Genomic DNA, 14382 nt, shown 5'->3' with positions numbered 1-14382 from the left:
ATGGATCTACTTCTCATCCACACTGTACAAAATTGAATGCAAGAAGCACATGTGAAACATTTTATGTGGTTGTGATTTAAGACTTCCATAAACAAATTAAATAAGATAAATTAAAAAATAAATTAAAATGTAATAAATAAATATAAAACCGGTGCCATATAAAACTGGGACACGATTTTATTTGTGTAGTAGCATCATCGTTAGTAGTTAGGTACATATTAAAGAACGTTTTTCGTGATAAACATCGTTTATAGAGAAAATGCGTGCAAAAAAAGTTACAAATAAATACAATAAAAAACACCTTGTTACATGACACTGACATAAAGGGAAATTGTATATTTCTGGAGTTTGATTGTGATTGATGATTGAGATCAACATTAGCGACCCATTGACCACAAACATAAGTAACAATACGTTATTTTAGCCCGGAAAACCCCTTATTATGACTGGGTGATATTATTAAGTAGACACTGAATTAATTGGGTCTCTGAGTCCATTTGGCCATTATGGGACGTCCGGGAAGACTGTACCTTTAAAGCCTCTAAGCCCCGCCCCTACAGCGGTGACTCATAAACTTTGACGTCCTGCCCAAAGTTTAGACTCAAACAAAACTTTGCGATTAGTGAGTGGCAGTGATTTGCGTTCGCTTATCATGTATCTTATTTAGACACAGTCAATAACAGTCTAAAGTTGGAATCAAACAACTGCTGGGATTATTTTGTTTGGCATTTTATATGTATTTTTTCTACAAGTGTATGTAGGTATGAGTTAGAAGCGGTTATGCGCTTTGTGGCGTTTTAATTATGCGCTCGAAAAACAACAGGAAAGCGTATTCTGTCGCTGAACACTTTGACTAGCGAATAGTTTGATCAAACTAAGAAAAAAACGAAAAGAAACCAGCCTTTTCCGTTTTTTTTAAAGATGACATGGAATAACTTTTAGCCGACCGATCGCTCCTTAGCTTTTTCCTTTTCCCTACTCCGTTAAAGTTTGGATTGGTTTGAAGCTTTTCCTCCACAACTTTACCCCATTCTCGCCCGAATGATGGACCAGGGTCAGCACAACCCGCCCGCCGGCCACCAGATCGTCCACGTCCGGGGGGACTCGGAGACCGACCTGGAGGCGCTCTTCAACGCCGTGATGAACCCGAAAAACACGATCCTTCCCCCCTCTGTACCCATGAGGATGAGGAAACTACCAGACTCCTTCTTCAAACCGCCTGAACCCAAGTCCCACTCTAGACAAGTAAGACCACACCGTCTGTCCCCCTTTCTCCATTTCTCCCTCTCTTTGAAATAACATGGGCCCACAAATCTTAATTTAGATATTAGTTATTAACTACAACTAACAAGTCAGCTAGAGGTGCAAATGCATTTAAGAGCAATTGGTAGGATAAAACCTCTCCGGTTGTTAAAACCTCGCTGGTTTAAGCCTAGGCCTTGACACACTTCACTTTATAAGCCCGAGAAAAGTAGCCTGTAGAATTTAACCGACAAATATCCGTTTTCAAAATTAATTAAAAGTTTGTGAGTAGGCCTTATTGTCAAACTTTTGGTTTTCGTTACGTGTGTGAGCTTGATGTTATGCAAAGAACATAATTACAAAACAGTGATCCATTGAAAGCCCATTTGTTTACAACTTTTGTGGACGTTTTTTGTAAGTTCAAGTGAGTTTATCGACTGCGACTCCCGAACGATGTTTTTGTTTTTTTTAGACTGAAAACAATCGTTTATGCGACATCATATGATGCCAGCATTATTCGTCCTATTTACCCCCACCCCTCCTTCTCTCCTCTTTTTCGTCTGTGATCCTTGTGAAGTTTGGTCGAATTGCGCATGCGCTCTTCATAGTGGCCCAGACTTGAGTTGGGAGTGGGGGCCCCTGTACTAACTTCAATTCATCAGTGTTTCTTTTGCTTAAAATTGATCCCATCTAATATACGTAAATATTACAAATGTATAAAATATACATAAATATCGAATATATCTGTATACAAATTTTATGAAATATTTAAAAAAACGATACATATATGTATATATACGTATGTAATTATGTAAGCATATAAAAAAAATAGCATAGTATAAACTTTATTCATCCCAGATCGGGATTTTCAGAACAGTAAACACAACTCTCAATAGCTGCTCTGCGATTAAACCCCGGAGACAACATTTAAAGTGACTCAAAGCACAACAAAAGGTCGTACTGCCCAGTTAACGTGCTTAACCCTCCCCGTAGACGAGAATCTCAAGCTAACTATTTATCCTATCTCTAATCTGCCCACCCCCGCCCACCTCCCGCCCGCCCACCCACCCTAACCCCAGGCCAGCACTGACGGAGGCACCGCGGGGGCCCTGACTCCACACCACGTCCGGGCCCACTCGTCCCCGGCCTCCCTGCAGCTTGGGGCCGTAACTCCGGGGGCCCTGTCGGTCCTGGGCCCCCCAGGAACCTCTCCACAGCACCACCGCCAGTCCTCGTACGAGATCCCCGATGACGTGCCCCTGCCCCCTGGATGGGAGATGGCCAAGACCGCCTCGGGACAGAGATACTTCCTCAAGTGAGTTTGCTAAAAAAGCATCTTTAATCAAATCAGAAACCAAAAATGATGAAAAAGAAATAACGCTTTCAGCGCTTTTACTTTGAAATAAAATACAAAAAAAACGCTTTTATTTTGAAACATCCCTTAAACATATACACTTTTCCAATCGTTTAAAGCATACTGGTCGAGGTTGGCGAGACTCAGAAGGGAAAGTTTCCGTTGTGAAACGGTGGGTTATTAAATTTGGTGGCGTGGAGAAGGAGAGGAGCCCTGAGCTCGCTGCTCCTCGCTGCTCCTTCTCCAGAGCTCAGATTTCAGTCCAAACAAAGGAGCACTGTAGCAGTCCCAGCCGCCGCCGAACTCACTGCTCTGCTAAACTCATCTCCGAAGTAGTCTGTCTGTCCACCACCACCACCACCACCACCACCAGCCAAAACACAACTTTTGCGTTTTTTACCGGAGACTGTAGTTGCAAATGAAGGTCGTATTTTCATGTACAGAACTTTTTGTCACAGACAAGTGCCAGCATGTGAAGCGGGATGTTGCTTTGTTTTTATGTTTATTGACAGTTCAACATTTGTTATGCTTATTTATTAGCATCTTTAAATAATTCTCCTGTGTTGCCTGGAGGTCAACAGTTCTCTGTGTCCTCAAAATAAGATCAACGTACACCCTAACATTGAGAGATAGAGATGGATCTGGAGAACTCCTAAAGACAATATTTATCCTTGGGCAAGATAGAAAATGTCAGTTGTCAGCCCAAATATGAGCCTTTATAGACAATGGGTTCTTGGCAACCCCACCAAAAGAATATAACTTATAAAGAAATTGGCTCAAATAAAAAAGGCAAGGCTTTGCAAACCAGATGTTTGCAGGTCCCACATCTGGGGAACATCTGGTGTGTTATTAGGGGAGGTCTTCTTGAGATGGTACAAAGGTTGGACTGGGGAGGGAGGGAGGGCTGGTGGTGTAGTGACTGACCACCCCTCTACAACCCCCACACCCACCCCCACACACGCAGCGGGAGTGGTCAGGAGAAGAGGTAGCTCACGTTTCACTCAGGTGACCGCCGCCGCTGTCAGGGTTCGTACCGTTTGTTCACACATGGAGAGGAGGCTGTAAGACAGAAACGCAGAAGCTGAACTCTCCATCTCACTCTCAGTTTTTTTTTTATCTCACTCTCTCTTTCTCACTGTGGATTCCCCCTGTTTCTCTCTCTATCTCTTTCTCTCTGTCAGAAGTCGTTTTTTCTGTGAATCTCACTTTCCCTCTCCTTCCTCTCTCCTCCTCTTTCGGATTCTCTCTGTCTTCCTCAGCTTCTGTCTCTTTCTATCTTTCTATCTCTGTCTTCCCTCTCTATATTGGTCTCTCCCTCTATGTCTCTCTCTCACGGTTGTTTGGTTGAATATGAGTCATGAGCCCTGATTTTTGGCAGCGAGGGGATAAAGGGGGGGAGGAGGAGGAGGGGTGGGGTTGTTGAGGTGGTGAATGGAGGGTGGTGGTGGGGGGACGGAGGACAGGGACGGTGGGGGGTTGAATGGTGGGGTGAGGGGGTGAATATAGGGGTGAGTCAGAGTGGCGCTGCGGAGCTGACGTGGCTCGAGCGCGAGGTTCCGTTCTGGGGACGGGGCTGAATAGGGGCCATGACGGCACCGTGGCCCTCCCTTTGTGTTGCTGGACTTTAAATGGCAGCCATGTGGAGATGACTAGAGCAGAGGCTGGGGAAGTGGGCTGGGCTGGGCTAGGGGGGGCTAGGGGGGGCTGGGGGGGGGGGGCTTGGGGGGAGCCCTGCCTTTGTCCCGGCACAGAAACAGTGATCTTTATTCACACTGCAGGTCTGTTGAGACTCATGTGAGCCCTCCAAAAATAGACAAATGGCTGCCATGGGAGTTTTAAGATGGTGGTAGTGGTGGGGGTGGGAAAGAGAAGGGGGGGGGGGTGTTTAGATGTGTTCACGGCGTACTTCAGCGGCTGGTGAGTTTCGAGACAGACGCGGGGGAACTGGAGTGGTTTTTGGGTGTTTTCAGTGCTGTGGCTGTGTCATGATCTCTGGATCCTGAGCTTGGGGGGAACCGTCTATTTTCTTCTCCTGAATGAAGAAAGGGGGGGGGGGGGGGGGGGGGGTAATGTTCCGCCTCAGGCTCTCAGGTTACCCTCAGCCAGTTTCATAAAACAAGGGGAAGAAGAAGAAGAAGAAGAAGAAGAAGAAGAAGAAGAAGAAGAAGAAGAAGAAGAAGAAGAAGAAGAAGAAGAAGAAGAAGAAGAAGAAGTAGAAGTTTGGGAGAAGGTCAACATAGTCTGGGTGCTGGGCTATCCCTGCTGCTTGTCTTCCCGTAACTCTGGTCCATGTATCTGGGGGGGGGGGGATATGAGGACATGGGTCACCCCTGCCTGGGACTGAGAACTAGAGGGTTGGGGGAAGGGCTCTCTAGAGCTGGGTCATACACTAATGGTGGTTTCTAATTTAGACACACCAGTGGAGCAGGAGGGGTGAGGGGGGGGGGGGGGGGGGGGGGGGGGGGGGGTAATCAGTGTTTCCGGGGGCTTATTAAATGGAGCTTTGAATGAAGCTTGTCTCTGTGGGAAGTCGGTCCCAAGCAGAGAGCAGGCTTCTAGAGGGGTGAGAGGGCTCCATGTGACCTCGGGGGCCAGGTAGCACTGCTTCATTAGACAACCCATTGTGCTCTCTAAATGGGGGTTTGCTTTTAACTCCTCTTTGGGGATGAGTCTGTTGTTGTTGCTGGTAGTCTTTTTGCGACAACAAATGCTACACTATTTTCAAATGCTACACTATTTTTTTTTATTTGTGTCTTTAATTATATTGATATTTAATGTATTGATATCTGTTTGGCTGTCACGGTTAGATAACTTGTCTTTGATAGGTCGATTTAGTCTTATTGGTTTGCGCTTTGCTAGTCTTTGCTAGACTATGCTAGTTTTTACTAGACCGGGCAAATTTTTTGTTGCCTCACTTTTGCTAGGCAAGGCTAGTTTGTGCAAGGCTAATGTAGTTCACGCCATGCAACTTTGCGCATGGGTGGCTGACGTTCTTTGTGCTGTGCTAGTTTGTGCTAGGCTAATCTAGCTTGTTCTCCAATAGTTGCTGTGCTTTGCTGTGGTCCCAGATAGTCTTGGTCGACACTAATCTTTTCCTTCAGGGTGGGAGGGGGGGGGGGGGGGATGGAGGACTTTGTCCTCCTCATTCAACAGATGTTCAGGAAGTGGTGTAAGTATATACTCCAAAGCACTAGTCACACTGTTTACTAGTGTAGCCTATTTCTGCAACCATAGGATAGCAGTAGCCTTTATCCGAAGGATACAGAGCTTGCAGGAGAATAAAGCTCTATAAACTACAATGCCATTGTTGTTGTGTCTATTAACTTAATCTAGCATTGTGTATTCCATTTTAACCCCATTTAAACTTTGTTTCCCCAACCTGCCATTAAACTGCACAACAATTCAGTTCTGTAGCTACGTTATAACAAAACCACCATCACTTTGTAATTACAGTGTTTTCGAGTCCTCATCTAGTCTGGCAATTAAGCTTCGAACCACACATCGGAAATTAGAGTTGCTAAATATGCTAACTAGGTTTTTATCTGAAGCTGTTTTGAATTGAGGGACCTCACAAATGGTACTGCAGCCCCCCCCCCCCCCCCCCCCCCACCCTCATTTGGAGAAACTTTGTGTTTGTCAAACTTCTGGTTTATTGACCATACACACACACACACACACACAACACACACACACACACACACACACACACACACACACACACACACACACACACACACACACACACACACACACACACACACACACACACACACACACACACAGGCCCCTTCCTGTTCAGCTCAGTACACAAATGGGAGTGTGAGAAAGCTGGTGTTTACCGAAGCCCTGGTGTGACACCTTCTCCAGACATCAATAGCTCCACTGTCAGTGAAGGCATCTTCACAGAGTGCCTCTATCTGGTCCTCACCGGCCCCCCACTCACCGCCACCTCACCGTTGCTACACACACAAGCCAGGCTAACTGCAGTCAGATAACGGAGCTGACACATTGCTTTGTTTCGTTGTCTCCTGCTTAGGCATATATCTAATCTAATCAATCTATAATCTATATCTAAAAAAAGAAAGTAAACATTGTATTCTGGGGGCGTGGCATTTGTGAACACGCTTTATTTTAGCACTAGGACACCTTGATTGATATATAGACAGATCACCTCAATTTTCATCCATCATGAAGTAATGTATTATCTGAGGTGGACAGATAGATGGTTGGGATCCACCTAACATAAAGTTTCACCTTGCATTGACCCGACCCTAACACTTTGCTCAGGGGCACGTCGTTGCGCCAAATGTCTGTTGGGCTCAAACACGACTCTTTTATAGCTGTTGTTTTAAACCACTTGGTCAGCCTGTTGAGTTCTGCATTTGTTTAACTAGTGTGTGCGTGCAGGGGGGGGGGGGGGGGGTTGTGTTGAGCAACTGAAAAACCGTAAATAAACTGTCTTGAACGGCTGAATCACGGCTGAATCACTGGCCTGCTTGGTAATGATGAGGATAAGGGGCCAATGAGAGAGGGAGAGAAGAAGGGGAAAGAGAAGGCGAGAGCGGGCGCCACTTCAAAGGCTAGATCCTAAATCCACAGCCGGGGTCACAGAGGTGCAGCCACCCGACCGGAAAACCCCGATAGGGCAGGGCGGAGGTCTCATCATCATTAACATCTTCCTCATCGTCGTCATCGTTACTTCAGAGCTGTGACGAGATCTGTTCTCCCTCCTGGAAACTCCGCCCACTTTTTATCCTGGTCCCTGGCCGGGGAACCTTCCTCTATGACTCAATGTCTGTCCGCCTGTCTCTTTCTGTCTCTCTCACACACACAACATTTTACCCCTGTTTTTATTATGGTCTGGCGAATGTTGCGCTCAGTCTGAGTTTAACAACAAACCAGCTTTGATCTGCTTCCTTTTGTTAGTTCTGTACGACCAGCACCTCTTGGAAGTGGTGCTCAGCGTGCCGTTTTACACCACACAGGCATGGCCATCGCTTTCATCGCTAGAAAAACAAGTTTCCCGCCACGAGAAGTGGCGGGAAAGTCATTGTGGTTCCATGACCCGAGGCTCTCGTGTTTACGTCTCTCTCTCGCAGCAACAACAACAACGGCATCAGCTGGCTTAAATGTATCATGTGTAGTGTCTATGATACACACTCCACAGTTCAGACCAACCCCGATTCAACATTATTTGTGCTTTACTGCCGCCACTCGCACATAACTCCTGAATTCTCGTGAAATCAGCGCCTGGAACCCGCAGCTCGGGCGCGGCCCGGAACTGATTAGCGCTGTTAAGCCGTCTGTCTGTCTGTCTGTCTGTCTGTCTGTCTGTCTGTGTCTCAAGAAGACACTTGCCTTGCCACATCAGTTTCAGTAAACCTAGTGACATCAGGCCTAGCCTCTATGTGAAGGCTCCACCCCCACGACCCCTTTGCACATGTGGCGTTATAAATAACACTGCCACAATAAACAGCACCTTGATAATTGGGCCATCACTCAGAGAGACGCGGAGTGGCTGGTGGATCGAGTCCCCTCACAAGCCACAGTAATGACAGCTTGGGGGAGAATTCTGCAAGGCAAGCTGCAGGCTCCATGCCTCCAGCTCAGTCAGGGGGGATCGCAATCTATCTTGTCACCCAGGAACGACAACTCCCTCACCAAGCTGCTTTTAGTCCCCTCCTCCACCCTTAAGAAAACTGTTGTTTTTTTAAAAAAACGCATTCAAAGTGTGTGTTGTGCTTTTGATGATTTCTGTCAAGTCGCTTCATTCAAAAAGTTCCCCTATAACTATGACCAGGCGAGAAGTTGTGTTTGTGATCGTTAACGTTTTAACAGAGAAAACAAATGGAGAGTCTGGGTTTTGGGTCGAAATTGAGTCTTCATTCCTAAATTCCCACAAAGCCACACATTCCCATTTGTTTTTTTACTGTCACTATTGTGCTAGATTGCTGTCGTACAAAAATACTGGTCGTGGCTATATTTGAACAACTTTTCGGTTAACCATATATTTTTGTCATGGCCCACCCTTTGACCCAGCCCAGCCCTAATGGCCAAAGCGAAATAACATACAGATATGTAACCATAGCCAAGAAACCACAACAAGCTGGAACCAGTTTGGTCTGTCTGTCTTTCCCTAGGGGTGATTAGATGGGGGTGTGAGGGTGGGGTGGGGTAGGGTAGTAGGGTAGGGGGCCGTGGCTGTTAGGTCTGGCTATCCTGCGGAGGTTTTGTGCTTTTTATCAGCAGGACATGTAAACACAAACACAGGGAGCGTAGGGCGGGGCTGTGCCCAGGGGTCACGTAGGAACTTGCTCCGTTCACACACACACACACACACACACACACTTTAAGGCAGGAATAATCAGTTGATGTGTCTGTGTGGGACTTCGGCAACTTCATAACTGTACGAGTTGGTGGGCTATCCTGCTGCTGGCAGAGGCCTCTCTTTGTTTCGCTGCCAAAAAAGGTATGAGTGCTGTTTTTTTTTTTTACCAAACCATCTTTTATCACAATTCTATCTAGGAACAGGATTCCTCAATGGGTTGGGCTTTTTTTTTTTTAATCCTCAGATTAAAATCCTGTAAACGGTAGCAGTTGGTTCATCGCAACTGCTCTTGCTCGTGGCCAGGGGAAGAAAAGGGCTGAGGGAACCTAGCACGGCTAGGCGCCAAGTCAGTAGCTAGTAGTAAGCTAGCTGTTCTTTAACCGGCTTTCTCTCTCAATGTCATAATCTGATTAGTGAAACTAAGGCTATTTTTTAAGGATCTGCCTGGGTAATCAATAGACTTACCCTTAAACCCGCGGCTGACCGTTTTATGTTATGCACGGCCGGGGATAAAACGTGCCAGGTTCCGACTTTCTCGGGAAAACCAGTCACTTTTCAGGGAAACTACCGTGGCCGTTGCCGTGGTTGCGGGGCCATGTTTGAGGTTGGTGCAGCGCAGTAATGTGGCGGTAGACTTTTGAAGATGGTGAATGGATTATGTTTTAGTCTTTAAAACTGGCTGATGAATCACCGGCCGTTGGTCACTCATTTACCACTCCTCGTCGCCCAGCGATCCACGACGACGACTGCGGACACACAGGGAGGCTCTGTGGGGGAGAGGCTCGGGCACCTGGTGTTTTATCTCTGCTCTGTCGCACACACAGCCAGCCTTGTGCGTCCCCCGCTCCACCATTGTTCAGCTCCAGCCTTTTTTGTTTTGTAACTTTTATCTGTTCTCTGTGATACTGATATTATTATAATAACGATAATAACGGGGCGGGGGGGGGGGGGAGGGAGGGGGAGTCGTTGGTTAGAATGTGGCCAGTGTTGTGTTGTGGTTCCGACTCCAGACACACTGCTCCAATAGGAATCATCTTCGAGTCCTGGAGCACCAATCGAAACAAGTCAGGGTCTAGCAGGACACCCCCCCCCCCCCCCCACCCACCATTGTAAATGGGATGGTTTCCTGAGTTGGAAGAGCTAAAAAGAGGGTGGAGTTCCGGGGAGTGTAACAGGACCTCAGCAACTCCAACAGCCAATGGGGTCGCCCGGGACTGTTTCCGTAGCGCTGTTGTTTCCTCTCTCTCCCCCCTTTTCCCTCCCCTCCCCCCCGTGACCTGTCTCATGGGGCCCCTCTGCAGAGAGCAGTTACAGCTTGGTGTGTGTGTGTGTGTGTGTGTGTGTGTGTGTGTGTGTGTGTGTGTGTGTGTGTGTGTGTGTGTGTGTGTGTGTGTGTGTGTGTGTGTGTGTGTGTGTGTGGTTGTGCGTGAGAGAATAGGCTAGTTGGGGGGAGGTGTGTGTGTGGTGATTCAGGGGGGGGGGGACTCCTTTGATTAGTAAAGCATAAACAAGAGGCTTCAAAATGGGCTTGTGGGTGGGTGTGTGTGTGGGTGGGTGTGGGTGTGGGTGTGTTTGGGGTGTGTGTGTGTGTGTGTGGTAAGGGGGAGAGTGCTGAGTCAGTCTGTCTCTATCTCTTTGGGAGAGCGAGCAGACAAACAGCCTGGGATTACCACAGTGGCCCTCCAACCTCTGGGTCTCTGTCTGTCTGTGTCTCTCTCTCTGTCTCTCTCTCTCTCTCTCTGTCTCTCTGTCTCTCTCTCTCTCTCTGTCTCTCTCTCTCTCTCTCTCTCTCTCTCTCTCTCTGTCTCTCTGTCTCTCTGTCTCTCTCTCTCTGTCTCTCTCTCTGTCTCTCTCTCTCTCTCTCTCTCTCTCTCTCTCTCTCTCTCTCTCTGTCTCTGTCTCTGTCTCTCTCTCTCTCTCTCTCTCCAGCTGTTCTGGAATGTTTCGTAAGAGTGTAATTATTATTTTCTGTATTTTGATTTGAGGCACAAATCAGCGAGGAGCGGTGCCGTACCGCTCCCCCCCCCCCCCCCCCCCCATTAGCGCACGGTGTGCGGTGTCATTTGCATTAAAGACGACGGAGGTCCCTTTAAACGGGGGGGCTGGGGGGTTGGGGGTTTGGGGGTTGGGGGGGGGCTGAATGGCGTGGATTGGGAGGTCGTAGCTCAGACAGGCCCTTTGTCCGGCAGGTGAAAGCTTTGTAAATGTGGCGCCGGATTGTTGAAGCCTCTCGCACTCCAAAGTGTCCAGGCCGCTTCCAGGAAAAAAGCTGAGGGGGGACCCCCTGCCTGGAGCCCCTGGATTGACCCCCCTCCCCAACCCCCCCGGCCCCACCCTACCCTAACCCTCCCCTCCTCAATAGAGCGGTAGAGAGACACAGAGACGGAGAGAGGGAGAGAGACTTTCCTGTATTAGCCTTCCGTCTTGATCAAGCAACAAGAACCAACAAAGCACTAATTATCAATGCCTTCAGAGAGAGCTACACAATGCTTTGGTCGCAACCCTCCCACCCACCCTCCCAACCTCCCTCTCCCTCTCTCTCTCTCTCTCTCTCTCTCCCACCCATCCACTCCCCTCCTCCTCTCTCCCAGCAACCCCTCCTCCTCCTTCCCAGTCAAGACAAGACGTAATTAGATGGGCGAAACTGTGTCTGAAGTTGTTCAAACTTTCTTTTAAGGAATTGGTTTTGCTTTCCTTTTCGGGTGGATCGTTGATATGTCTCTCATGGGATGAATGTAGAAAAAGTAGGGGCAAAAGCAGCAAAGTGTTGATTGTTTGCTAAAAAGTTTTAGTCATTATTGACGTTTTTAATGGGTTGACGTTCCGGGTCACTGGTTTCTGGTGATGAATGTCCTCGGCAACAAAGAGCTGGGCGGCCATCCACTGTTTTCAATGACACCTCCTCCACCACCTTCTGAACATTAAACCTTCTTACCCGTGTTATTAAGGGGAAATGTATGGAAATTCTACCATTATACCTCTTTTTTTTTACATGTACATCGTTTTTTTTTTGTCCTTTTGTCAAGCCGGCAGAACAAACGTCTTAGCTTACTGGCTACATCTGCCAGTACGGGTCAGTTGAGGTTAGGATGGGTTAAGTTAGAAGACTTAGAAGATTAAGAAGATGGCACAAAGCCTTAATTGAGCCAATTGGTAGTCACGGTGGGTAACCCTTGAAGCCTGAGTCAATCAATGACCATTTACTACTAGTATTTTTATAAGCAGATGCTTTTATCCATTTGGGTTTGGAGTGAATTCAGATTAAAAGCATCTCAAGGCATCTTGATCAGGGATGCTGACTCAGGACATTGGAGGGCGTCGACCCATACCTGTCACCGCTGGGAGTCGAGCACACCAACTGAAGCAGAGTCAGTCTTGTCCCCTCGACGTCACCTCACGTTGTGTCGCTGTGTTGTTGTCTTTCAGTCACCTGGACCAGTCGACCACGTGGCAGGACCCCCGGAAGGCCCTGCTGCAGATGAACCAGGCCCCGCCCCCCAGCACCGTGCCCGTCCCCCAACAGAACCTCATGAACCCAGCCACTGGTGCGTGATGCAGACGCTCGTGTGTAGCCGTGAAGTTCGACAGGAAGAGCGTTGCCCATATTAGGACTGTTGGTCGTCAAATTTCGAATACATAAAGCATGCCTGTTCGGGCATCTTGGAGGGGGTTTTTCAACCTGTACTGTTTAACAATTTAAGTTATTTTTAAAGTTTTATCACTAGCGTCTCCTAACTCCTTGCATATACCATTTGGTTGCCCTCCTGTTTCACATAAAATATAGTATATCCTATATATCACATTGACAAAAAGGTGAACAGGTCTATAATAATAATCATTATTAAACATAAGTACCGGTGATCAAGCCCCCCCAGTCTTTATGATCTTGAGATATTAAGGAAGGGGGTTGGGGGGGGGGCTGAGTTCATACACGTCGCAGAGGCCCGGCGTGGGGCTATTCCGTGGGACTGCTTGGAATTTGCCCTGGGTGGGGGTTAGCCTAGCGTCGGACGTGACCGGTCCTGCCCGACACGTTTACAAAGCCTTTCCCAAGCACAGGGATTGGGGCGCTTCACCTTTTTTCCTGTCTTTTGTGTGCGTGTGCGTGTGCGTGTGCGTGTGTGTGTGTGTGTGTGCGCGTGTGTGTGTGTTTCCTCTCCCCCCTAATGTCATGTTTCTTTTCTAGCAGAGTGGTGGTAATTTAATAATTATTAACGGCAATTTAGTTGAAGGAGTCACTTGCGCTTACACAACAACGTAGCAGCTGTTGAAACGTGTGTGCGTGGAGTGTAGCACAGCAAACACACAAAAACAAAATCCCATTGTGATATGCTTGAAGTCCACGTGATTTATGTGTTGAAGAAATACAACAGAACGTTTATTAACATAAAAACCAAACAATCCTTGTTTTGATAGCTTGCCTTCGTTTCTCGGACTAATATAACACACATCTGCTAGATTCCACTTCCAATTTTAAGTGGCAAAAAGTAGATTATAATTGTAGGGTAAGGTTTCCTACAGAGGGAAGACATTCTGCCTGTGTGTCCCGGACTAAACTAACTGTCCAATCTGTCTGGGTGACCCACAGGTACGCTTCCCGACGGCTGGGAACAGGCCATTACATCAGAGGGGGAAATTTACTACATTAATCACAAGAACAAGACCACTTCCTGGCTGGACCCCCGCCTCGACTCACGCTTTGGTACGCTCCACCACACCTCGTGTTTGCATTGTTGATAGGGTTTCATGGTTTTTTAGAGAGACCTGAAATTGAAAAAGAAAGTGATCATATTGTAGTTAATGTAATATTTACTCATGAGTACGGTTCTGTTGTAAAAGTTAAGAATCCAAATCACAGCTTTGCCCTATGTCAAAATCTTGATATATTTACTTAAATCAGTACTTTTTCACTCCAGAAAAACATCTAGCCCTATTTGCATACAAATCCCTCTCCTGATACAGAGAGATCTTTGGGACTCGCTAGGTCAAACCCCTATTTTCTTAAAAGCACATTTCAACACACTCCCATCTCCTCGCTAGCCTGCGCCTGAGACGTCGTAACCGCGGAAACATGGCGCCTGGCCTTTTGTTGGTCGTTTATAGTGTTTCAGCAACAGCTGAGTAAGACATTAATCCAATGCACACAGATAGTTTCACAGCAAGCTAGTAGGCTAGCTGTGTGCGTTGTTGGTTGAACAGTGACAGACCCAGGTAAAAGTAAACAGTGTGTTCTCTCTCTCTCTCTCTCTCTCTCTCTCTCTCTCTCTCTCTCTCTCTCTCTCTCTCTCTCTCTCTCTCTCTCATATTCTCTCTCTCCCTCTTTCTCTCTCTCTCTACCACCATGGGAATGGGCTAATCCCTCTGTGTGAATGTGGTGAGAGAACTCTCTCTCTCTCTCTCTCCTGCTTATGTCACTGTGATTCACTCACGCTTCAGCTCCCCCCCGCCCCCAACACAC

General features: G+C 47.3%; 1 protein-coding gene across 2 annotated transcripts in view; it reads left to right on the top strand.

Annotated features, from left to right (window-relative positions):
- Positions 1-589: 589 nt before the first annotated feature.
- Positions 590-14382, top strand: part of yap1 (Yes1 associated transcriptional regulator) — a 28715-nt gene continuing 14922 nt past the window's right edge. Inside the window, exons 1-4 of one of the 2 annotated variants that reach the window (XM_030381164.1) lie at positions 591-1245; positions 2322-2557; positions 12351-12469; positions 13513-13626. In XM_030381164.1, coding sequence (XP_030237024.1) covers positions 1042-1245; positions 2322-2557; positions 12351-12469; positions 13513-13626 — 673 coding nt within the window. In that variant the 5' untranslated portion in view covers positions 591-1041. Of the gene's footprint in view, positions 1246-2321; positions 2558-12350; positions 12470-13512; positions 13627-14382 lie in introns of both variants that reach the window. The other variant, XM_030381165.1, reaches the window with a different exon arrangement.

Source organism: Gadus morhua, chromosome 16 (genome assembly GCF_902167405.1).
Source record: "Gadus morhua chromosome 16, gadMor3.0, whole genome shotgun sequence".
NCBI lineage: Eukaryota > Metazoa > Chordata > Actinopteri > Gadiformes > Gadidae > Gadus > Gadus morhua.
Note: the sequence above shows the minus strand (reverse complement) of the source record. Positions and strands in the feature narration are given on the sequence as shown.